The sequence below is a fragment of the Aspergillus tanneri genome, assembly GCF_003426965.1.
Source record: "Aspergillus tanneri strain NIH1004 chromosome Unknown AapTan_2_pilon_pilon_pilon, whole genome shotgun sequence".
NCBI classification, from domain to species: Eukaryota; Fungi; Ascomycota; class Eurotiomycetes; order Eurotiales; family Aspergillaceae; genus Aspergillus; species Aspergillus tanneri.
Genome location: NW_022984629.1, coordinates 3,631,013 through 3,658,045, shown reverse-complemented (window position 1 = coordinate 3,658,045; position 27,033 = coordinate 3,631,013). Strand labels below are relative to the sequence as shown.

At 34.1% G+C, this 27,033-nt stretch overlaps 3 protein-coding genes across 3 annotated transcripts; 1 reads left to right on the top strand and 2 right to left on the bottom strand.

The window, feature by feature from the left end:
- Nucleotides 1-15,293: 15,293 nt before the first annotated feature.
- Nucleotides 15,294-16,489, bottom strand: MRI1 (S-methyl-5-thioribose-1-phosphate isomerase; the record flags this gene model as incomplete). The annotated part of the gene is made up of 2 exons (XM_033565889.1): nt 15,294-15,906; nt 15,963-16,489. 2 exons carry the CDS (start codon nt 16,487-16,489, stop codon nt 15,294-15,296), a joined length of 1,140 nt encoding a protein of 379 aa, XP_033431646.1.
- Nucleotides 16,490-17,798: 1,309 nt separating this feature from the next.
- ATNIH1004_001188 (small ubiquitin-related modifier domain-containing protein) lies at nt 17,799-18,968 on the top strand (the record flags this gene model as incomplete). Its single annotated transcript, XM_033565888.1, has 1 exon — nt 17,799-18,968. One exon carries the CDS (start codon nt 17,799-17,801, stop codon nt 18,966-18,968), a length of 1,170 nt encoding a protein of 389 aa, XP_033431645.1.
- Nucleotides 18,969-20,644: 1,676 nt separating this feature from the next.
- set1 (histone methyltransferase SET1) lies at nt 20,645-24,446 on the bottom strand (the record flags this gene model as incomplete). Its single annotated transcript, XM_033565887.1, has 2 exons — nt 20,645-20,748; nt 20,813-24,446. 2 exons carry the CDS (start codon nt 24,444-24,446, stop codon nt 20,645-20,647), a joined length of 3,738 nt encoding a protein of 1,245 aa, XP_033431644.1.
- Nucleotides 24,447-27,033: the final 2,587 nt, after the last annotated feature.

Genomic DNA, 27,033 nt, shown 5'->3' with positions numbered 1-27,033 from the left:
TTTCTTCCTAAATAAAAATTAAAGGGAATCCTGATCTAGGGAATAGGATATTCCCTAAGACCCCTAATTCCCATAAATTTCCTGAAATTGGTCCCGTTCCCGTCCCGGTCCCGTTCGGGAGGGAAATCCCAAGGGAAAATCCCCTCCCAACGGCCAGCCTACAACCAAACCATCACAGTATAATTGTCACAAACAACAGCCCCAAGCTTTTGTACAGTTCCATAGTTTTTTAAACTGGAAGAAAAGTATTAAATTGCTCCTCTTTGCTATAATTTACTACTATATAAAGAGCAAGGAGAGCCTTTAATAGTTTTTCCTGGCTCTGCTTAACAAAGTAGGCGCAAATACCAAGAAAAAGAGGCCAATTAGGAGAGGTCCAGATATCTAGCGAAAGATAAACACTAGATAATGCAGACTAAAGCTTTTTTTGTATAATATCTTTTTGTATCTGCCATAATTGCTCAATTTTTTAGGAACTAAGCTGTGTGTTGTAACAATATAATTTTTTAATTTAGGATTAAAAAGTCGGTAAAAGTTGTGGAACTTATGCTATTTAACAAGAGAGAATAAAAGGTTTATACAATAATTGTCAGAATATTGGGATATTCTAATTACCTAATTAAGTAATTACTTAATTAGGAAACAGAAATCTCGGCGGCCTGTTCTGAACTTCCAAAAGTATATGACACGGATTTTAATCCCGAGATTAATCTAGAAGGAGACCCCTAGGATGTTAAAGGTATAAAAGCAGCTTAAACCCCTGCGTGAAATATGATGAACAATTATTTTTTATATTCTTCAAGACTATACCTTCCTAAATAGGAAAGTATAAGCTATTCTTTATTATTATATTATATACCCACTATATCTTACCTTGTTTAATATATCTTATCCCTATATACCATTATTCTTTTACCATACTATTATAGAATAGTATTCACAATCCATTTCCCCTAAGCTAATTCTAAATAGGAATAGCCTTGGGCTATTCCTATCCTGGTTAGTCGTGGTCCACTTTCCTCCGACGGTTATGAGCCCCGGTTGCTCTGAATACTATTCTATTTAATATCTTACCTACCTGCTTGCCTTATCTACATTGCCTTACCAATACCTTTACCAACACTAATTACCTTTCATATTCAATATCAATTCACATAATAGGCTTAGTCATAGGCTTATATTACTACTTATATATTTATCTATATATTGATTTATATATAGATATAATTTTATCTTACAATAAGGTACGATATTCCAAATTATTATTTAACTAATTATATTAGTTTAATATGGATTTAATTGGCAATAAAGCCACTACTATATTAGGCAATCAAGATAATTGGCTTATATGGTTTAACAATACTAGGGTTCTTGCCCTAAACAAAAGGGTATGGGATTATATTAATCCTGATATTAAACCAGAACCCTCTATTCCAACAAAGCCCCAATACCCGGAGGCTGCATTAATTAATTCTGGGGCTACGTTAGTCTTAGCCCTAACCCCTAAAGAACGTGAACTCTGGAGAGACGCCTTTAGGGAATATAACTTAAAATAAAGAATATAAAAGGATTATTAGCAATATCTCTGTAATACTGCTTATTATTTAAACATCGCTATCCTATAGTAATTGGCAAGCTACTATAGGGCAGAATTCAGCCTATAATAATTTAAAAATACTCAAAAATAAGCTCGCACCTACCAACAAATCACGGAAATGTTATATTATTCAAAAATATTATAAAATATAAAAATATCAAGCCAACTCGATTGATGTGTCACGGGCTACGCCTGTATGTTGCCGGCTTCACCTTCGCTGCGATTGACACATATGATTGGTCCGCTTATCGTAGTCACATGACTCCTTGTAGTATGAGAACGCACACTTCCTCCCCTTTACTTTCTCCCTTTCAGCGATTCCTCTTTGTGCATATCTAGTTATTAGATAGCAAGGCATTTTCGCCCCTTTACATGATGTATGGATTTCCCAACAGGAAAATATCTACTCTAAGGCAGTTAAATTAAATATTAGAGAAATTTAGCAACAGGGCAGACCTCTATTTAACTTTTTAGAGGCAGTTTCAACCATTTCACCTTATTTCGCAGAATTATGGCGTGATAAGCTATTAGAAAAAGAAAAAAATAACAAAAAAATGCCTCCATTTTTCCATTACTAAACAATTTCGTGATTATATAAAACTTTATAATCAACAAAATAAGCAAAAACCAACAGAATTGTTTAATATTGCTCAAGCTACTTAATCTGGTCAAAATTTACAGGATAATAAAAATTAGCAAAATCAGAAATTCCCAAATTGCCCATATTAATCAGAGCCTAATAATAGAAATCACTATTTTAACGATTGCAAATATTTGAATAATTTAATAAAAAACGGCACAGTTAATTCTAAAATTAAAAAGCGATTTGAAACTACATGCAAAAACATAAAATTCCGGAATTTATTGCAAAAAGCAAAATCAAAAATACGAAATTAGTTAAATTAACTAAGTTAAAATCCTGAATTAAAAATTGCAATAACTGCAAATAATAATATTTTAAAATATCCTAAAAATATATAGGCCTTTAATACTGCGTCAGATATTTATATCTGCAATTTAAAAGCTAAATTTATTAATTTCTAACTAAATATATTAACAATTTATTTCGGCAATACGTCTGCAGAAATTAAGGGTTTTAGCACAGTTTAACTAAAACCTTCCAAACTATTTGGTAAAGATGTTTAATTTAAACTGCATAATATGGCTTATATTCCTGATTTCTATATTAATATAATGTCAACTTTCAAAGCTAAAGCTGCAGGATTATATTTTAATGCGAAAAGGAATATACTGGAAAAATATAAAACCCCTATATACTATATAAATGATTAATATAGTATATTACTAGTTAAATGGCTTGAAGAGTTCGAACTACCTAAAACACCTGAATATCATAAAATACCTCGATACCCTGATATATTAAATATATCAACAAATAACTCTGCAGAAAATATTAATAATATTAATTTTTCAAATTCTGCAAATGCAAAGCCTTTATTTAAAAAAGCTACTGCATTTTTATGGTATAAACACCTCGGGCACCCAAATTATAAAGTTATAAACTATTTAAAGGATGCAGTAGATAACAATATCAAGATTATTAATTTAAATAATAATATTTAAGATATAAAAAATTGCGAAACCTGTAATATATTAAATTTTAAAAGGCAGATATCAAGACGCCTAATATATATTAAAAATCTACCTTTTAAAACTATTTACTGGGACCTAATTCACATAAATCAGGCCTATAATAATAATTAATATATTTCGCATATATATAATCCAATTTCCAAAATACTATTTAGGTCTTACTTTAGGCCGAAAATACGAGGTTATTGACTTAATTTAATATTTTATTAATTATATTGAAAAGCAATTTAACATAAAAGTTAAAAAAATATTTACCGATGGAGATCAAAACTTGGGTAATAACTTTATAAAATATTACCAAAAGCAGGGTATAATTTATATAGAATCACCTCCAATACAACCAGAACAAAATGCTTTTGCAGAAAAATTAGGAGCTTTAATTATTAATAAAGCTCGATTATTAAGAAATTCTGCAAATCTGCCTAAATATTTATAGCCTGAAACTATTAAAGCAGCTATTTATATTCTAAATAGAACTCCAAATAAGCAGTTAGGGTTTTTAACCCCTAACCAAACCCTACACAAAAAACTGCTAATAAAACCTGGCTATATAACTAAAAAACCATCTATTTTAAATCTTAAAATATATGGATGCAAAGCCTATGCTCGAATTCCTTTTATACCTAGGTTGCAAAAGCTTAATCCTAGGGCTAATATAGGTTTTCTAGTAGGCTATATTATATCTAATATCTGGAGAATATAGATTCCTAGCCAAAATTATACTATTTCAGCCCGAGACTGCATTTTTTTTTAAAAAAAAAATTTTATTAACCAAACAAATTACCAACTCTTATTAATAAATAATAAAAATACCGAAAATCCTGAAAATATTAAAGTTATTAAAACAAATAATAAAATTTTAGGTAATTAACCTATATTACCTAACCTAACTCCACCTGTTATTCTAATCGATAATACATGTTTTGATCAGAATAATTATTTTAACCAAATAACCAAAATAATAACTAAAATAATAACTAATAACTAAAATCATAACATTTATAAAATTTATAAAACTTAAGGTAATTCCGATAAATACTTCGAAACCACTAAGCTAGCAGGTTTAAAACATAACTAAACTCCGTTACCTAAGTATATAAAAAAACATAAATTGTTTTATAAAGCTTTCTCAGCAGCTTTATATAAACATAACAAGAAAATTTATTAAAAGGATTTACCTGACCCACCAAAAACTGGCGTGAATTATTAAATTATTTTTTAAGGATAACTTTATTTAAGCTGCAAATATTAAATTTAACCAGCTTAAAAATAAAAACGCTTGGTTATTAATATTAAAAAAAAAATATAAAACATGAACAAATACTGCTATTAAAATAGGTATTTATATATAAAATTAATAACCAAGGATATCTAGCTAAATTTAAAGCTAGAATATATGTTAGAGGTGACCTGTAAATTTTAACTAATTTAGATACTAGGGCAGTTACCCTAGCATCTAAGATATTAAGGACTTTATTAGCCCTAATAGCCGCATTTAACCTTGAATCTATGTAATTTGACATAGATAATATATTTTTAAATAGTCCTCTAGATAAGACTATTTATACTTAGTATCCACCTGGATATGGCCAGAAAGGCAAAGCTTTAAAATTAAATAAGGCCTTATATAGTTTAAAAAGCGTTCGCCTCTACTATAGTAAAAGGAAATAGGAAAAACACTAATAGAATTAGGTCTAAAACCTATTTCTAAAGATCCATGCCTATTTCTGAATAATATGCTTATATTGATGATCTTTGTTAATAATATAATTATATTATATTATTTGAAAAATCATGCAAAAGCGTAGGAATTTAAATATAAATTCTTGCAGAAATATAATATAAAAAAAAATTGGTAAAATAACCAAATTTCTAAATATAGGAATTATTAGGGACAGACCTAATAAAAAATTATAGATCTACTAAGATACATATATTAAAAAAAATTGCAAATTATTTTTACATAACTAATTTAAAAACACCCAAAACACCTCTGCCATTACACTACTTGTTAAAATTAGGGCCTGACCCTAATTATAAAGCGACTACAGCATTTATTAAAGAATATTAGTAGAAAAATGGGTCTAGTATCTATGCAACTATAATATGGGCCTAACACTGCTAAGGCAGTCTAAATTCCTTTAGAATTAAATCCTGAACCAAAACATATGCATGCTGCAAATTATTTAATTATATATTTATATAGCACACGATACTTAGCCATTGAATATTCTCCTGATAATTGCCCTAAAGTTAATAAATTAGGGTAAAACCCCTTTATATTTGCAGCAGATGCTGCATATACAGATAATAAAAACCAAAAAAGCCTTAAAGGCTTTATAGCTTTATTATTTAATAGACCAATTAACTGGGCTGCAAGAAAACAAAGAACTATTACTACCTCTACTACTAAAGCTAAATTACTTGCTTTAACTAGCGGTAGTAAACAATTATATTAGTAGAAGCGCCTATTTAATTTATTAGAATTAGGGCTTAACCAAAAATTTTAGATTTACTGCGACAATCAGCAAACTATTAGTCTTTTAACAAAAAAAAATTTAATATTTAAAACAAAATTAAAAAATATTAATATCCAAAATCCCTGGCTCAGTGTAAAACACGCAAGCTCAGAGGAAGAACATAGTCAATTTTATTGATTAGTGTGAGGTTGAAGATGGAAGGTGGACGAGGTTAAACACTCGAAGTATAAACAAACAACATAGGGTGACTGCTAAGAACTATTTACATAGTTCTAACCTGTACAAGCGTGCAACATATAGGGGTTTTAGAAAAATAAGGTTGTCCTTAACCACTATAAACTAGATACATAATAAAAAAGATATATTAAATAAAAGGTATAAAATAATTTAACATGTGTTTTAAACTCCTTAATAAGCTTGTTAGTAATTATATTATTTAACTATATTTATTAGTTATCCTTTAAACTATATTTATACTAGTATACTAAATACTTAGTAAATAGCATTACTTTTTAACCTCTTTTAACAGTGTGCTTGTCTAGGATCCTTTTTATTTTATAATAATTTATTTATTCCAGGAAATGTTTATTAGACACCGGTGGCAGCTTTAGCAGGGTCCTAAATAAATTACTAGTTCTCACAGGCTTAAGTTGTATAACTAAAACTACTAGATAAATCTTTTATTTTAAAGGTAATTTTAATTAATAGAATAAATATCTAATAGCCTTTTTAACCTTATAGGGCCCTAAATATCTTTATAATAATTTCTTTAGCTACTTTAATAAAGGGATAAAATATTTTTTTTATAGCTAGAGTAATACTTTATTACTAGGCTTAAAAACAGGGGGGTTTTTATAATTCTAGTTATAAAATTTTTTTATTCTTAACAAGGCAAGAGCTAAAGCTTTTTTAATATTAATTTAATATAAAAACTTCAACGTGATTTTTCTAAAATACCTTTTTAAAATATTTTATGGTTAACACAACTCCAGGCTAAATATTAATTAATACAGGGAGGCTTTAGTGGAGGCATTCGGAGATATATTTATAGTTAATATAAATAAAGGTATAAAGTCTTTCTAATCTATATTTAGATTTTTTATTAATTAATATTAAAATATAATCTTAAGTATTTGGATAAGCCTTTTAGTTTATTTATCTGTTTGGGAATAGTAAGTATATAATAAAATAAAACTACTTAACTCTTATAGCTACAAACATGCCCTTCCAGAACAAGCTTATAAATCTAGAATCACAGTTGGTAATTATGCGCTTTGGAAAACCCTAGTTATATTTTTAAAGGTAGTTAACTAAAGCTATTCCCTACTTACAAGCTAACTAAGTAGATTTCCTAGAAATTAAACTAATACACTTTGTAAACTTGTTGATAATAACAAGTAACTAATTGTTTAATAACAAAGATAAAGGTAGATTAACAATAAAGTCTATAGTTATAGTGTGGAATAGCTCTAGAGGTATATAAATTAGCTGTAAAGCTTTATAAAAATAATAGTGCTTAGGTTTATTTAGCTAGTATAAGCAGTGGTTAATATACTACCTTAAAAAATATTTATCTTAGTAGATAGTAAAACTATTTAAATAAAAAAGGTATTTATTAAGGCCCTAATAATTTTTTTAATTATAGATTATTTAAAAAACACTTTTAACCAAGGGCCTTGGTAAATATAACCACTATTTATTACTAGGCTGATACTTTATAAACAACAAGTTTTTATTTAATTAATGTAAAATAACCTCTGTGGTGCTTGGGTGTTTTTTTAGATAGGTAATAATCTTAGTAGCCCAAGGATTATTAAAATAAGCACGTTGCAATTCCTGCTTAAAGAACTTAGATATTTCGACTATCAAGGCGGAGAAGTAAGCTAAATTAAGATTAATATTTAAACTAGTAGGTTTCTAAGCTGGTAAATATAACAAGGTATCTACTACAGTGTTTGTTTTCCCTGGTTAAAAATAATTTTTAACTTAAATTACTAAATATAGTTGCTCGCCCTTATAAGCTGCAGATTTAAACAATTTATAGAGGTAATTATTACTAACAAGCTTTGGGTTACCAGACTAATAGTCGAGGCGTGGTTGGTATAAATAACCAGGGTTAACTTAAATAACTTAATTATATAGCGTATCTTTTACAACACCTAGATAAGGCAAGATATCTCTAGTTTAGTTAGCCAATATCGCGTTTTAGCAGGACTTAAAAAGTAACTTAGGAATATAATTAGCTCGACTGATATTCTTAGAGGTGGTATTTATAGTTTAAAATATTTTTTTTTAATATAGTAAACCATAGCTCCATGTTTTTTAGTAAAAAAGTCTAGATTAATATAAAGGCGTCTCTCGGGGGCAAAGTAATAAAAAAATAGTAAATTTTAGCTAATAAAATAGTTCTATAAACACTTAAAGGTAGCTAATTTCTTTTTAATTAGCTTAAATAAAGATTGCATAGTATATGCCTTTTAGCTGCTTAGATTTTTTTTAGGAGCTCCCTTTAATAATAAGGTCTTTTATTCTTGTAATAGTTAAGTAATAAAGGCATATTAAGAAATATACTATCTAAACCAGCTAGTAAAACCAAGATAGTGTTTAAGCTCTAACAAGGTTTTTAAAAATATAAGCTGCTAAATAGCTTTAATCTTATTTTTAGGTGTAGAGAGGCTAAAGATATTTATTTTTTAGCCTAGCAGCTTTACACTTAGGAAGCCTATAAAGGCTTTAGCAGGCTCTAGCTTTATATTTAAATTCTTGAAGTAAAAATAGAGTCTAAATAACTTTTATACTTTTTAAATATTTTAAATACTATTACCACATTATTTATATACGCCTTGGCATAGGGCATATTTTTTAGGATACTATTTATTTACTGCTGGACATAGGGCACCGAATTAATAAACCCTATTATTATAACTTGGAAAATCTTTTATTTTTTTATAAAAATAACAGCTAAATAGTTTGTATGCTTTTATTTTACAGGCTATTAATAAAAAATTTTTACTGTATTTATAATAAAAATAAAGAAACAACCATGTACTAATATAAGAATTTTTTTTTAGCTAGGTAGTAGATATAGATCTAGTTTTATTTTTTTATTTACCCCATGGAGGTTAACAACTATTTATTTTTAGTTTTAAAGGTATTTCGCTCCTTATCCCAGACTAGTTAATAAATAATAAAAATAGGATACCCTAAAAAAATATAACTAATTACTTTAATTAGCTTGCCACAAAATTTTAGCAGGTTAAAAATTTTATTAATAATTTTTTTATTTTGTAGTTTTATATAATACACCCTAGCTTTTAGTATATACTTTTACTAACCTTCTTGTAATAATACTTTTATTTATTGTTTTTTAGAAATATTAATAATTCCTATATTAAATTTATTAGGCAGGGCCTATATATTATACTTTTTTAATAATATATTTTAGACTCGAAGTATTTTAGTAAACAGTAACTTTGCTTAATAAGATTATTAATCTTATTAGGCTTTTTTTTAACCGGGATAGTAAAAAATATAAAGGCTTGTAAAATATATATAAACAATTTTTTAATATACTAATAGTAAGCAAAGCTTGGTTTAGCTTATTATATAATATAATTATTTAATTACTTAATAAAATAACTAGCATCCTTATTAATTAATAGGCCCGTGGGAGTAAATAGGTTTTTAAAAAAATTATTTATAACTTAATATACTGTGGAAAGGTTATTTATATTTAAAATAGTTTTTATTTAAAAATACTAAGGAATAACAACTAGTTTATTAGTGTTATTCTAGACCTTAATAAATAAAAAACTGTAATTTACTAAATAAATAGTAATAATAAGCAGAGCACTTTTTAAAGATTTAAAGTAATAATTATAATTATTATACAGCTTTAAATTTATTATAACTAGAATCTTGCCTTTTAATTTTAGAGGTACTATAGTTTAACTAATAATATATATAAAAAAATTTAAGCAGTATACTAGTTTAGCCTTATAAAAAATTAAAAATTTAAAGCTATTATATAAAAATATAAAGGCAGTCTGCTTTTTAAAATTAAAAATAAATTTTTCTAAGAATAAAATATCTATACTAATAAGTAATTTAGTATAAATACTAGAAACTAATTAAGCATGTATAATAATCTTAGTAAATAAAGCCCTAATATTTTTATTTTTAAGCTTAAAATTAACTAATCTAGGAAAATATATTATAAAAATAATTATTTTTTTTAATTAATATTTTATAATACTAATACTAGTAATAATAATTAAAGGCCCTGTATTTTTAATAATTAATCTTGCGAAGGTAAGCATGTAGTTTGTTATTTAAATAAAATTATAAAAATTATATAATATTACTACTTTATTATTACTTTTAAAAGTAGTAGCAGGTAAATTACTTAGAGTTTTATTTAATAATATTTTAGTAAATAATATATACATATTATAGGTATTAAATAATTTATTATAAAATTTATTATACTAATAATTATTCCTGTAGAAGGTATTATTATAACTATTATTAAAAGGATTATTAGCCATCTGCCCAGGTACTTAGGTAATTAGTTAGGTAATTAGTTACTTATAGGTTGCCTAGTATTAGTAATATTTACTTATTATTTTATTTAGGAATCTCCTTTTTTAGATTCTTAAATATATTAGCACTATAGATATATCTATATAAAGGTTTTTACTATTAGTTTTAGTTTTATAGCTAATAAAGCTAATTAGCAAGTAAACTTAGATAATTATATAAACTATAATTATTATTCTATAACTAGTTATAGTTAGCAGGATTTGCTGGCTTATTAGCTATTTACAGCTGCAGTCTTTGCTAACCTAAAATAGGTAGTTAGTTCTGCTGGTTATAGGGCTATTATTTAAAAACTTAATTAAACTAGTTAGGATACTAATACATTTTTTAATTATATTTATTATAATTATATAATAGCTAAGCAGACAGGAATTTTTAGTAGGCTTAAAAGTAAAGAGAGTACAGCTTTTTACTAACTAGTAAAAAAAAAACCAGCTTATAATATAAATAATCTAAATAAGGTATTAGTATCTAGTCCTTGGTAACTATTTTTTTAAAAGGGTCTCTAGTTATAATAAGCCTAATTAGGATTAATTTTACTATGTAATTAGGCCTTGGGGTTATTTTTTTTATAGAAAATAAAGTTATACTAAAAAAATTACTATTATTTTAGTTTTTATAAAAACTTGGTTTTAGTTATTTTAAATTAAGATTAAAAAATATACTATTAAAAAAATAGGATTAAATATATTTTACACTATAATAATTTATTAAAAAGGCTGGTAAATTTTAGCTACTTAAACTAAGTATATAATTTTTTTAGTAAATACTTGTAAAGTTTTTTTAGTAAAAATATTAGTATAGGTATATTAAAGGGCCTGTATTTTTATAAAAGCTTTTAGTAAATTAGGTTTAAACTATTTAGCTAGATAATATAACTATCTGTGCCTGTTACCACTATTATTTTTATTTTAATTAATAAAAGGTAGAGTACGCAAAGCGTCCTTTTTAGTTTAATTAATTTAAAAATAAACCAGGCAAGGGCTGCTCTGCAGAGGCAAGCTTATAAGTTAATTTAAACTATTTTTTTTTTTTTTTTTTTTTTTTTTTTAAAGTAATAATATTTTTAATATAGTTAACAAATATATTAATATCCTTGTAATAAATATAGTTATTAATCTATTTAATAGCTATATTTTTTAAGATCCAGCTAGAAGTAGCCTATTTTCTCTGTCTTCCAGGGGCTGCTATTATTTAATCCATTTCTACCTTAACCAGGCAGTCCGGCTGGACCAGGAGCACTAGGAGGTCCAGGAGATAGCTATTACTCCCTATAAGTCTTAAGTTGCTTTAACTAACTATTTATTTATTAGATAGATGCCTGAGTTACTTGTATAGTAGCTAATATTTAAGCAAGAATATCTTGACCAACCGGAGATAGGGTGTTTAAAAATAGGTTAATAACTAAGATTTAATAAAAAAAATATTTTAACTATCTCCTGGTAAGCTAACACAGGTGTTAGATTATAAAAATTATTTAAAAAAAATACTTTTAGCTTGTATTTTTATTTGCTTTATTAACCTAACTATTATAAAATTAGGGACAGGAATAACCTTATCTTTTAGTTTAATAAAAGGGAAAAGCCTTTTAAAAATAGCTAAGGTGGCTAAAAAAATATTTTTAGTTTTTATTTAATAAATAGTAAACTATTTAGCTGTTTAAAAAATAGGTAGTATCTAAGATTTAGAGATTATTTAAGGTTTAAAAATTACTAAAATAAAGGATTATTATCCTAGGGGATATAAAGGTATTTAGTTAATTATAGGTTAGTATATTAGCTAGTTAGTATACTTTTATTAATTTAGTAAATACTTAGTTAGTTATATAGACTCTACAACTATTTAATAAATAGTAGAATAATTAATATCCTAGTTAGGTAAATAGATCCGTGCTAATAGCAGTAATTTAGTAGTAAAGGTAATATAGTAAGATTAGTAAATAATATTAGGATTTAGCTTTTAACTAAAGCAAAAGGTATTAAAGTTAATAAAATAAATAATTTAATAGCCAAGCTCTGCAATTTACAGCTCTTGCTGTGATGGTATAAGGATATCACAGGATTTTTACTTAAAGCAAGGAAAATAAGGTAGATAAAATAGTAATAAAATAAATAAAATAGTAATAAAAAATAATATAAAAATAGCTATAAATAATAAAATAAAGTAACTACAGAAAGCAACTAAATAAATATAATATATTAAACTATTTAAATAGCTTAGTAATTAAATATCCAAAGAATAAACAAAACACAAGAACATACTACCAACTATAAAATATACAAGCTTAAAGAAAGAACATAGTTAATTTTATTAATTAGTGTAAGGTTAAAGATAAAAAAATAGACAAGGTTAAACACTTAAAGTATAAATAAACAACATAGGGTGACTGCTGAGAACCACTTACGCAGTTCCAACCCGTACGAGCGTGCAACACTCAGGCAAGAAATTCAAAATAATAAATTAGATATTAAATAAATATCTACCAATATTATACCTGCCGATAGATTCACAAAACTGTTTTCAAGCCAAAATTATAAAAATGCTGAATATGCATGATATTTTAACGAAAATAATAAAAGCTTAGCTTAAAAATATATATTAATTAATTAATATATATATTAGAAGCTGGGGGTTATGTTAGAATATCAGGATATTCTAATTATTTAATTAAGTAATTACTTAATTAGGAAACAAAAATCTCGGCGGCCCGTTCCGAACTTCCAAAAGTATATAACACGGATTTTAATCCCGAGATTAATCTAGAAGGAGACCCTAGGATGTTAAAGGTATAAAAGCAGCTCAAACCCCTGCGTGAAATATGATGAACAATTATTTTTTATATTCTTCAAGACTATACCTTCCTAAATAGGAAAGTATAAGCTATTCTTTATTATTATATTATATACCCACTATATCTTACCTTGTTTAATATATCTTATCCCTATATACCATTATTCTTTTACCATACTATTATAGAATAGTATTCACAATCCATTTCCCCTAAGCTAATTCTAAATAGGAATAGCCTTGGGCTATTCCTATCCTGGTTAGTCTAGTGGTCCACTTTCCTCCGACAATAATTAATCAAACCAATGCCTTATTAATAATATCTTGAATTAAGATTTTTCGAAAGACCTAAGTATAAATTTCTTGTGTTTAATCTAAGGACTTTGCCTTAAAATAAAGTTAGAATAGTTGGTCAAATATTACTTGTTGTAACAGGCTTGGAGCAGGATTAATAGAGATTTAATGTTTTGATTTAAGATGTTTCTATATATTAGTTGTAACAGAGGTGCTATATACTAATTCTGTATAATAAATATAGTACTAAATTCTAGGATTATTATAAAATTACACCTCTCTATTATAAGCTGCACGAGTATGGGCCCATGTTATTTAAGCTGCTGGTATTTTTCTCCTTTTGGACTTACTATTAACCGAATCAAGCATAGGTAAAGGTATTAAATTTAATAGACTATATTAGAATCCATGGTTCGTATAATAATATTGTAGAATTAGAAATTATGTAAAGCTGCAATACACAAGAGCTAAGTTATATAAAATAGAAAATTAGTAGCTTAGACTAATATATAAACTAATTCTAAAAGAATTAAAAGTAGATACAGTCTATTCCCGCATAATATAACCAGAGTATTAATGTTAGTACCTAATTGGCAGGGTATTAGTACCCAATCCTACATACATAATAAAACAGGAGATTATACTAATTAAGCGGTGAGAGTTCTGCTAGTATCAGTGATACTACCGATTCCATCGATACTGGAAGGTATCGTTGCCAAGCCTGTATATATTTTATTTATAATTTTATTATTTTTTCCCATTCTATAATACGGAAATATGATAAATACAATTGAATGTATTGTAATATAAAGAACCAGAAAAGATATAGGCTTTCCAGTCCACTATATGTATATTTAGTACCATAATAGTGTATATCATATATTTAAGGCCCTCTCGATATGTTGTGGTTGAGATATTAGGTCCTTAAAAAGCCCTATATTATATGCAATACGAGGTGGCTGACTCGCTTTCATGGCCGGCTCGCTTACCGAATACGTTATATCAAGGAATACTTCTGTAATTACTATAACTCTATGTTATTGTTAAAACATTGGGGTCATAAGGGGTGCTATTTTGTATGCAATACGGGGCTCGGTGATCGAGTACGTTATTGGCCTAGTTTGCGGGTGCCTCCGTAGAGTCCATACCCCCGAATCCTAGACTCCATGCTTCCAACAAATATCAAGCGTCAGGTGATCAAGATCACCCACGATATAGAAGACACACAGAGCGCCAAGTAGCCACAAAGACAGAGTCTGGCTATTCTGACACCATGCAAAATAAAATAGACTAGTATTGATATGATAATAGCTAGATCCAAGTGCAGCTACCGTAGACAGAGCAGTCATGTGACGTCCACTATCTGCAAAATATACTTTTATGCAGGAGTCTCCGCAATCATAACTAATGCCACGTGAGACTCTCTTGCTCATCGTTGTTCCACAATAAGGTGTGATGACTCTTTAAAGTCATTATCCAACACAGTTTAATACCTCAGGTTATCATGTCTGAAACCACTGGTCACCAAGGCCAGACTGGGAGTTATGTTTTACAAGTAAGATCACACCTCTGCTAGCCCTAGGAGGAGATGGTTGCCCACCAACTCTGCCAATGCAAGCCATGGAATGCATAAAATAAATCAAATTAACAACTTGCACCGAAGTTGCTAATAGATAAGACAACAGACCCTGGATGACATAGCTAAGTACATAATCACCAATTAAATACGTCCTGATTCTATGGCACATCTGACGTCGCTCAAGTGGCGAGGCGACAGCTTCGGCACTCGAGGATGAACTCACGGCCTTAGAATACAGAATCGAAGAACTGCTTGTCACACTTGAGAGGTGTGATAAGCTTCTGCCTCAAGCAGATGGCAATAATAAGCAGGAGGTTATGAAAAACTCCGCGACTCATCAGGATTAGAACAAATCTTCCATGTGAAATTCACCGTCATTGCCCTTTTCTATGACACCTTTCTCGGTTATGATACCGTCAATAAGCTTGCAAGGAGTGATATCAAATGCTGGGTTCCAAATGTTAATTCCCTCTGCTGCTACGCATACTGTCTTCAACCTCTGCCCCTCCATAGTCCCACTTTCTTCACTAAGACCTCTAACCCTAGACACCTCAACAGCGGGCCGTTCTTCAATGATAATGTCATTGCCCGATTTGGTACTGAAGTCAATGGTCGTAAGGGGCGCGGCGACGAGAAATTTCACTCCATGGTACCTCGCAAGGACTGCGAGACTATATGTGCCTATTTTATTAGCTGTGTCACCGTTTGCTGCTACCCTATCTGCCCCTACAATAACTGCATTCAAGTTTGCTTCAACCTTTGCAAGTAATGCACCTGCCATTGAGTCTGTAATTAGGGTGGCAGGGAGATGGTCATGGACTAGTTCAAATGCAGTCAGACGAGAGCCTTGGTTGTATGGCCTTGTTTCGGTGCAGTATGCATGTTGCAGCATATTAGCTGATGCTAGTGCACGTATAACACCCAATGCTGTCCCATAGCCCGATGTTGCAAGAGAGCTGTACATATATTATTAGTGTCAATAAGGTACTAGCATGAATCTCTTGGGACATACCCCGTGTTGCAATGGGTAAGAACCGTAGCCTTGCTTCCAGGAATAGCGATTGCATTAGCTGCAATCCAATCTGAGCCATGTTGGCCAATTTTCATATTATCATCCACATCTTTTGCTAGCATGTGCTCTGCTGCCCTGATATACGAGGATGCAACACTATGGCCTGTTGATCCCACTTCCTGGGCATGCTCCGTCACTACGGCCTCAAGTTTTCGTGCAGCATCACTCAGATTAACTGCAGTCGGCCTGCTTTCCACAAGATATCGTAATTTCTCAGTGATGAGTGCCCGTGTGTCTGGTGCTTGGGATGGTAATTTATTGTTTGTTATCAGATTATTAAGTTCAGATGCAAGTGAGAGGGCCGCCACGATAGCAATAGCAGGAGCCCCTCGCACACGCATCTCCTTGATTGCATGCCAGCCCTCTTCACATGTCTGTATTGTGAAATATCTCTCCACGTATGGGAGCTGCAGCTGGTCAAGTATGGCAAGACTGCCATTGGTGTACTTAATTGCCTGCAGGCTCATTCTATATTCCAACGTGGGTAGCTGTGGTATGGAGAGGAAAGGTATATGGAATAGCAGATTATGGAGATGAATGTGAGTAGGTAAATTTCAGGTGGTGTTATGCTGAATTGTCTTATGCCGGAAAAATATATTTTTCGAGTGGGGTACGTGACCCATGCCCAGACATCAACGTACTTAAAAAGTCCAGAAAACCCAGCCCTCTTTCCTCGATTATCCTCCCAGTTCTTTTCCATTGGGCGTAGGGGTTCGATTTATACACATATGCGAAGAGGAGAAAGGGTGCATAGAAGTCAAACTGGGTATATTTGATAACACACGAAGCTACAAGCCGTTTCTGTGAGGATTTCCGCTTAGTAGCATACTCAAAATTGGTTGCTCTTGATATCTATATAGTCTGGTATATGCTGGTCCACATTCGCTTAAAAAATAAAGAAGAAAGAGGGATATATCCGTGGCTCCTTGATCCTACAAAGAATAATCCACGAGAGAAAAAGATGTAATTTCTACAGACATATAAAGGAGCGTAGTCAAAGACTAGAACCCTCTGTTCCATGGCGCTCTACATAGTACAATGCAATATTGAATGACCAATGAAAACTAACTTGTTGCACCACACAATGCCATAAATGGGATAGTGAAATATGCTCAAGGTGTTAAGTAGCTTTAGCTTATAAATTTCGCTCTAATGTGCAGATATATAAAGCACTGTACTGCATTAGACCCATTAATATAAAGGAGTAATATAACATACCATTATTTCCTCGAACAAAAGCATCACCGTACACTCGCCTCAGCTTTCCATTAACATACTCCTCCGATTTCTCCAGAGCAATGTTCATATAACCATCTACTGATTGAAGTTCACCTAAGTTATCATTAGTATACAGAGAGAAAAAGTTCACTAGAAAGCTTCAAACCTTTGTAAACAACACCTGAATTTAATTTCACTGTGACTGGAGCACTAATAATTTCACTTAAGAAAGCTGATGGATCTCGACCTTCTGATGGTGTGCTGCTTTCCATTGTACTGGCTTTTTATTGCTTCTTAACTCCTATTAGTGTAGCAAGTTATTTGCGTCACAGAAAAGTTGATAGTTAGGTTGGGAGAAGATTAGTCACCAAGTTATAATCACGTGCATACACTGATAAATGCTAGTTAGGATATTAGTCATCTATGTTACCTGCGAGACTGGTGAGGCTGAAACAATATTAATTTTATAACTCCAGCACTTCATGCTTTCTTTCACGCGGAATCTGTTATTTTTTCACAGATTAGATGGTATAAGGCAGAGCCAAACTAGTCCTCCTCATGCGGACATTCTTTAATAGACCACCCTGGGCGAACAGAGGGGAGAAGGATCCCCCTTCTGATTTCTACCGCCGAGCTGGACAAACATATGGAGATATTGTTGCCGCAAATAAGGAAGCTCGGGAACGTACTGCTAATTGCGCCCCTACTACCCCCACTGAGGATGTCGAGGTATGTAAGCGCCTGCCTACTGCAAGGGAACATTCTCCAGAGTTTGAAATGAACCCTGTTCTACCAGACAGTGGTCGAGTGATGAGTGATCAGGGCCCTCTATCTACCACTAGAGTTGACCCCTACCATGTTCCAAGCGAAGACGATAAAAAGGGTAGCACTTCCTCGCGAAGACAGTACAATTTGGATGTTGGGGTGGATGATGTATCTGCCACTGCTCATGAACCGTCCCATGACCGAGCAGGCTTTTGGAAACCTCTAACGCCCCATCTCTCATACCACACAACAGAGCCAGATAGTACCGACAAATTATTTGCTATTGAATCTAAGCAGGGTTTTGATGGTGATGCTACTTTCCAGGCAGACATTCATGGCAATGATATGTGTGGGGATGTGACAGTTCAGATCCTTATCTCTTCAAGACTAGCAAATACACAGCCAATCGTTATCCATCGAAAATTGTCACAGTCATTAAAAGATGTCCGTCTAGCGTGGTGTAAGCACCAGAATCTACCACAGGGGATGCACTCCTCTGTATTCTTGTCTTGGAAAGGGCGCAGACTATTCGATGTCACAACTTGCAGAAGCTTGGGGATTTATGCAAAGAGAGATATGCAAAGAGTAATCACAGATGATTATCGCACAGAGAAGGACAGCATACGTATTCACATGGAGGCTGTTATAGAGGAAGACTTCACCCCTGGTAGTCAACAAGCATTGTTCACACATCTAGAAGGAGAGGAGCATTTGGAAGATGATAAACCTCGATGTCTGCCAATCAAAATTGCTTTAAAATGCCCTGGCCGTGAGACTTATACAATGAATGTCAGTGCACAGATGGGAGTCTCCCAGGTAGTCGCCATCTATCGTGATGCACAAAGGGTGGATGAGTGCCAAGATGTATATCTCATATTTGATGGTGATCGCCTAGATCCGAATTCTTGCCTCACAGACTATGATATTACACACGAAGATCTTGTGGATGTCATAATTAAATAATCCAGAGACTTCTACTTCCACAATTGCTATTTTTTGTTAGGAATAAGTGGTTAGCAAGGATGCTGCACATTGGCGAAATATATAAATTAAATACTTGATGGATCTATGTGGCCAAATAAACACTTGTATGGAGAGTCTATATAAGTCAAATACCTACGGGGTATATGGATCATAATTCCTTAATTATGCAATTAAGAACTAGACAATCTGTCAAATGGATTACAAAAATATACTAACAAGGCCACAAAACAATTAGATTTTGAAGCAGGAATTTTGTATGAAGGCGTGTGGTAGAATGCCACAAGGCAGGAAGCTCCGTCCTGATTTAGTTCTTTCCATTCAAGGCAGTTTCTGCCTAAGGCTACTAGTATTTCCCGCGGATGTACTGTACTGTACATCATTACCTACTTGTAGTACCCAAAGAGATAATTTAGTCGCAGACCATAACTCTCTAACTTTTTTTTGATGAGCATAACACATAATTTGCTCCTAAACTACCACCACCCTCGAAAATAAAATATTAAATGGAAAAGATTGCGAACGCCTCTACTATACCCTGTTGACGATATGAAAGTATTAACTGCTAATTTTCTAACGTGTGCTGTCAAGGATTGCAAGACGTCTCCTGCATCCTTCCCACTTCATTTTCAGGATGTTGAGCTTGAACTACAAGAGCTTGATTTCCAACCAGAGTTTATCTGTAACATTGTTCCTCGAATTGACTGGAGTGGACTACAGATAATGGCAAATGAGGTATGAATATGCATGTGTTTATGTTTTTAGATTTGTGGGAACAGGCACTTACTTGCCAACAAGCTTGGGTTCCCAAATATCCCCACGAAAAAGCCCGAAGGAGATGTGCTTAAGGATGGGCAGACGTTAAAAGAGCTCCATCGATTGTTACTGGAAACACAAATTGTTCAGGGCAAGTTGGTCTGCGGGAATTGTGGACATCAATACTTGGTTAAAGACGGGATAGCAAATTTTCTTCTTCCTAGCCATTTAGGTTTGCGTCGCTTCCCAACTGCCTGTGATCGCTGCTGATTGTTTCTCTTTCCTTTCTTTTTAGTTTAAACTCTTATTATAAAGACAGGCTATAAGTTGATGTCAAGAGCAAGAGACTCAGTTCAATATGCTCTTCGAATATCTTATCTGCGTCACTGGCTACAATTTACATATTATACTGAATATAGCCAAAAAATCTTTTCGAAACCTATTAACTCTGCCTTTCAGCCTGATTAAACACTGTTCGCTAAATATATGGTGGGGATGAATGGCAGGAGTGGATACATAGTCGAAGCAGAATTTAGGGCTTGGTACTAAGGGAGATATTGTTGCACGGACTTTTTAATGGACCTAAAGCTGGCAGATATCTCTGCCTCATCTCAATGGTCAACTCGATAGAAATTGATTTCCCTTTATAAGTTGGAAAATTTTAACTCTACTATTTGTGTCCGTCTTGAGCTCTAATGTATTGCTACTGATTTCTAGTTCTAATAAAGTATTAGGATTCTAGGCATAGTAAAATAGATGGCTAGCTAGCTCTTAGAACCGACATATGCAATGACTTAGAAAACAAGTGCCGTTTCTTCTCTCGAAAACCTGTATTTCCTACGTCCAAAAATAATTACACCATAGTCATAAGGCTCACTTAAAAACATGCGCAGAATTTCATATTAATTAAGAAATCCTTTACATCCAGTTGAACCACAGAGGCATGGAATTCTATCATCACTATCCCACTCCCTCTCAAATTTGTAGTCATACGTCAGCTCCTCATCTGGGCACTTATTAGTTTACTCGCCAAATGTATCTACCAATATTGATGCTCATATTGAACTTACCTCTTTCAATATCCCTCAACGCATATATAACAATTCGTTTGCTACCGTCAACTTTAATGATCTTGGCGGTGCAGTTAGGCGTACAGCTATGGTTAATAAACCTAGCGATGCCCCCTCTTTTTGTGGCATCTATAACTGTATTTTCATCAATTCGAAAAAGATAACTGCTGCCGATCCCACTTTTAAGGTATTGTCTTTCTCTCATGTCTGCCACTTGTTGCCGGACTTTTTCCCCAACATATTCAATGATCATGTCATTCGCTGTTATATTCTCCTCAGCGTATAGACCCCAGTTATGTATGGCTGACCTAGCGAAGCGCACCGGCTTCTTTCTTTTCTTTAATTGGTTGAACCGGAGAACATCACCATCACCATTTTGAGTAGGAAGAGCCTGCTTTTGCGCGTTGATATCAGCTATTAGGCGGCGATTGTTCACCCTCGTAGACCTGGAGGTTGACTTAGAAATAGTCTTTGCTGCTGCAACTCTTGCAGCTTCAGCGGCGACGGTGTGGGGATCGTTTTTGGCCTTTGCCTCGCGTTCCTCACGAGCCTTTTGAACTTTGATCCGATGTGGTAAATATTTCGACTTTTCGGATTCCAAAATCTTTTTTCGACCTTCCGTTCGAGCTGCGCCAGTTGCATTAGAAACATAGTAACCATGAATAACTATGTCTTCATGTACAGGCCCTATATTGCCAGGGCGATTAAGTGCCTTTATCTCTTTTTGTCTCCATGCCCACGCTGACAGGTTCCCAACAATGGTCTTTTGCTGCTCAACCAAAATTTCACGAAGGAAGTGGAGGTCTTCCTCATCCTTAATCAAGGTCTGCCAACCATCAAGATCCATAATAATGGCATCATCATCATCAACGATTGGCCGAGGCTCATCATCAGAGACTCTCCATTTGACTTGGGTCTTTGATATATCCCGTAGCTCTGTATTGTCGACTTCCTCGAGGGAATTCAACATGACGTGATGACCGTCTCGAATGACGGGGGAATCTGTATCAATTCCTTGCAGATTCTCGAGTCCTGAGCGTTGTTGAAATGTTTTCTTTTGCTGATTCTTGCCGTCCTGAGCTGACAGGCTTTGAAGTGAGCTGATATCTCCAGCCACAACGTCCTTGTCAGTGGCCTCCCGAGAAGTTGAGCGCTCTCTGATGCGTTCATCTTCTATCTCTATGGTAGGGCTAATGCCGAAAAGCTCTTCATCTTCTTTCTGTCTCTTTCGTGCCTTAAGCTCTTCGCCAAGCCGTTTCCTTTTATGCGATGCAGGCGAAAGCTCAGGAATACAATGTTGAGTAGAGCCACTAAACGGCCCATCCGGTAAGACATCGTCTTTATCCTCCAACTCTGAACTTCTCACTTTATGAGTCAGATTATTAGCAAGTGAACTTTGCAGAGACGTAGAGACAAATTCATCGCCATCATCTGTGTCTGAAGCTCTCGAACTCATCCGACTTGGTGGCCGACTATCTTGCTCATCAGTGTCTTTAGCAAATGGGGTCCTTTGCTCATCGTCTGAGTCGTCATCATCATGTAACTGTTGTAGGCGATGGTAAAGGGGGCGAACTTCTTTTCTTCGCAGTGGCTGTTTACGCCTTTCATCTAAGAAAGCAGCGTCTGTGTGATCAAGGCGGCGGGCTTTTCTAATCCGTGGAAGCGCAAGTACGTTAAGACTAGACGTATTAAATGGACGACCGGCTTGGGATAATCCAGAACGAGAATCAGGTGTTCCAAGCCGATTATCAAAGTCGATCCGAAACAAGGGCATTCTGGTGCCTTCTGGGTCCGCAATTCCCAGCTTCTTCCTTGTTGGTGCATGCCGATCTGGGTCAAGATAGTCATACAATGCTGGTGCAGCAATGCGCGACTTCACGTCTTCAAGAAGCTTATCCTTCAAATCTCGAATTATTATGGCTAGCACCTCCTTGCATGGATCCAGATCAAGAGCTCGCTGCTTCTTTTCCTCTTCATCGTCCAAACTAGCTTCTTTCCTTAGCCTCTCTTTCTCAGCTCTTTCGCGCTGCTCTGCTTGGAACCTCTCGGGGCTTGGGCTGCGCTCGTAGCCCGGGTTTCCGTAGGGCTGACTTTCCATGTTCATGATATACGTGAATAGCGGCTTCATATGGCACATCTTGTAACAGCGCTCGGTTTCTTCTTCACCACGCCGAGAGTTTTCAAATATTATATAATATCCAGTTCTGTCGCAGCGAATATCTTTCCAGTTAAATAATTTGAGTCTCTTTTTCAGGTGCGGCACAGTTGTGCTGAGAACGGGAACGTAGCAATGCGCAATGAAAATATATGGGTCACGTTTGATCTGATTCAGAATTGGAATATCTTCGACTAATGACGGAACCACAGGTTTCAAAAAGCTTACCCTTGGCCCTTCCGGAATCGTAGCCATCGGCCGAATAGACAATTTCCCAGAGGGGCCTTTCGGCGCCATCGGAGGAGGTTCATTTTTCCCATGTGGTTCAACTTTTGTGTCTTCAGCGATAGGTAAGCTACCCTTATATCCAATTCTTTGGGAATCAACAGCCCTCGAAACGATTTTATCCGAAACCATGCCATCCCGGTCTAATTCGACCCTGATTCTGCGGGTTCCAATGCGCTGTTCCTTCTTGCATTCGTAATAGGCTCGCTTTGCTGCATTCGCCCCGAGAACAGGACCGCCCCCTCTAAACGACTCACTATCTTTGTACTTGATTGAACATACCCCCAGAAACCTACCAGTTATAGGGTCAGTGCGGTTGTTAATTTCAGAAATCTCCCCGAAACTCGAGAATAAGGCACTAATCGGTGCAATGGGGGTGAGCGGGTCAAAACCGGTGACCACTATCTGCACCGGGGGTCCAGGTCCTATGCTAGTCGAGGCATCATAAGACCAATGCTTCAATGTATAGGGCGCTGGCCGAAACTTCGTCTTCTGTTTACAACCAGCACCTCTCGTGTAATTTGATATACCCAGTCGAGGGTCAGATGGACAATGAGTTTGTTCGTCGAAACCAATATCCAAATAGCGAGGTTTCTTGCGCTTCTCCTTTGACGGTCGTTTCTCAAAGTCAGGGTCATATATCAGCTTGTAGCCTCTGATGCCACCGATACGACGAGTTAGTGATTGCGGAGTTGGAGGAGTTCGGAGAGAGGCTATCTCGGACTTTTGCTCTTCCAGCTTCAAACATGTGGTGTCCTCTTCGGCAGTCCCATTTGGTATCTTAATTTGAGGCGAGCTAGGTTTGTGGGGTGACGACAACTCTGCATTAGTGAGCGGAGTGAGAGTGTCAAGATGTACTTCATGTGAAGATGTTGCGCTTCCGCGAGGAGCAGAGGCACTGCAAGAAGAGACTCCGTTGATCGCAGGCCTTGCAGTTCTTTCTTTTGTAGTTTCAGAAGATGCCTTTCCGCTATTTGCGCAATGCTTTTGGATTGCATCAGAAGATATCTCCTCCTTTGTGGAACAAATGTTCCCCCTTGGAGCCGCATTGCAAGCAAGCTCTTCTTCGCACTTCTCGTTACCAGACTGAGGTTGGGGTTGAGGCCGCTCTCGGGTTAATTTGAAACGTTTTTGTTGGAGGACTGATGGAGCGGTAGGGAAGAAATCCGCAAAGCCTGCCGAGGAACGCGACATGGTGGTGATGGCTACACGCCAAAATCAAAGCCTTTGCGGCTAGGAAACAGCATCCTTAACCGTATCCCACTGGCTAATGTGTGGGTAAAGAGCGAATAATTACTCCTGGTGTAGACAATATAGGAGCTAGCTTCGGAGGCAGGGGGAAGGCAGTAGTGAGGAGTCTGAGAAAGGTAGAGCGATAGACAAATTGAGCAGCCCTTCCCTTTCTACTTGTTCAATAGCTAGGAGGTTGACGAAAGGAAGGCCCTCATTTAGATGAGAGCAAATGAGGGAAAAAATTTGCTGTCCTGAGACGCAGGATTTTCTGACACGGATAAACTAGGTGCGAAAGAGGGTATGGAGTAATTCACAACAGTTGGAGTGGCAAGTGTTGAGTTACCACACATGGAGTTCAAGTTGTAAGTCAAGACGCCAAGGCAGACAATATGGAATATGATATGGAGTTGCTGTGTTCTTCTTGCGCTGATCTAGTTGATGTTATGGTTAATTAAAGATTTCCCCCCCCTTTTAAGGTATGTCCCGAAAGGATACCAGAACACCCGCTGGCTGCTATTCCTAATTACGCAGTACGGAGTACTTGCTAGTCGCCGAAATAGTAGAAGTCAACCAACTGGAAAACTACAGTATCTCTCTAAATTCCCAATGGATAAAAACACTATGCTGTATTTTCTTTTCTAGCAATCATAGCATTGCATCGTATATACTATCTGGCCGTTGTTTGGGGGGCTCAACCCTTCTTCTTGTCAACTTTGGTTTAAATATCCAGTTGCTAGTTAATTGCCGTGACAAACTAGTTATACATCAAAAATTATTTGCTGACGTCAGATGTAGGCTCTTTTCTCTTTAGTTAACTATACTAGCAGTTTGGTTTTCTATATCATGTTTAAAGCTCCCGGTTGATTTGTTACATTTGACTAGGATGGATTTATCTCAACTACCTAATCTACTCTCTCCATCCTGGTATCTGTACGACTATCTCTCTTCGATTACTACTAGCCAACTCTAATCTAAATATAATTACTGTACTCTGTGGTGCGAGTAGTCAATCGTAATAACCAGTATACACTACAAGTAAACTCTGGCTAGAAACTGTTGGGCAGATACTTCGCCATAGTATTACTATTCTCTCTGACAGGACTTCACACTATATCGTAGTAGATTGTGCAGCGAACACGGGCCATCCACTCCGTATATACCTGCCAACCTTCAATTTATATAGCCATAAAAAGTAGTTGGTAGGCCATTAAGATGGTTGCCGCTTAGTGGAGGGTAGAAAATTACCAATCATCTACCCCTTTACCAGAGGGAGGAGTAAAAAAGATCTACTTCACAGTACATAGGTGGTTCTGCAGTATCAATATAGTACACTCCGTACTTCTCTGTATCTAGATATCCAAAGGTATATTTTTCTAATATGACGATAGTGTTACTCCGACTTGGTACATGTCATTGATCTGTATTTTAGGCACTGGGAGGGATTTAGGTGTTCTCTTCTATACTAAGTATGCTTGTATACCAGAGTAGTAACGTACTCGATCACCGAGCTGTGCACCTCTGTATTGCATATAAAATAGCACTTTTTAATAAGCCTAGTATCTAAACAACTACATATCAAGAGGGCCTAAAATCTATAATATATAATAATACAATAGCACATGCATAGATACTAAGCCTAGATCCTTTAAGGATTTCTAGTTTATGATATTTCAAAATATACAATTATATACAGTGGTATTTGAAATAATCCTGTATTATAATTTAATAAAAACCTTAAAATTCCAATTAAATTACATAAGCATTCTGAATTATTTATATCAATGAATACCTCTGTTTTATTATAACTCTATGTTGTTGTTAAAATATTAAGGTCATAAAAAGTGCTATTTTATATACAGGCGCGCAGCTCGGTGATCGAGTATGTTGTATGGATGAAGAGATACCAAACAGAAAAGAGGAGGCTCGCGAACCTGACTAAAAATAGTAGGCCCAAGAGTGAGAAGAATAGATAAAAATAGAGTAGTTTTCTGTTCTCCGTATGGGATCTGGGGGACTTATCTTTGTTCTGTTTCACCATAACAATGTAACTGGAACTCCGTAGAGGTTAGGAGGATAAGTGGAGCTAGGTGTCTCCCTAAAAAAGGTAAAACCCCTGAATTGGTAACATTATCGGACACTGTCTTTGATTAGTGGTACCTAGGGCAAGTCATTTAATTCATAGAAAGGCCTAGGGTATTATTTCTAAGGTACTCCGAACTCTCTAAGAGTTAAGCACATTAGTATATACCGTACCTAGGAGGCCTCCAGTATTTACATGTCCAAACTGCTCTATCCTGGATTTGAAGTAACTCGTTATTTGTGACCGGTAATTTAACTACTTAACTACTGTTAAGTTCTAAATAAGCATAATGGCGACATTCAGTCGTGGAGTTATCAGCCTGAAGGAAAGGAGCAAGAGGCTAATATGATGTATACATACGATACCAATAATTGCTTCGATATTGCTTCGATATTTACCCTCCCCAAGGTAGATGCTAGCTTCTACCCATCAAACCCTATGTACCTAATTATACTCCGTATAGCCTGC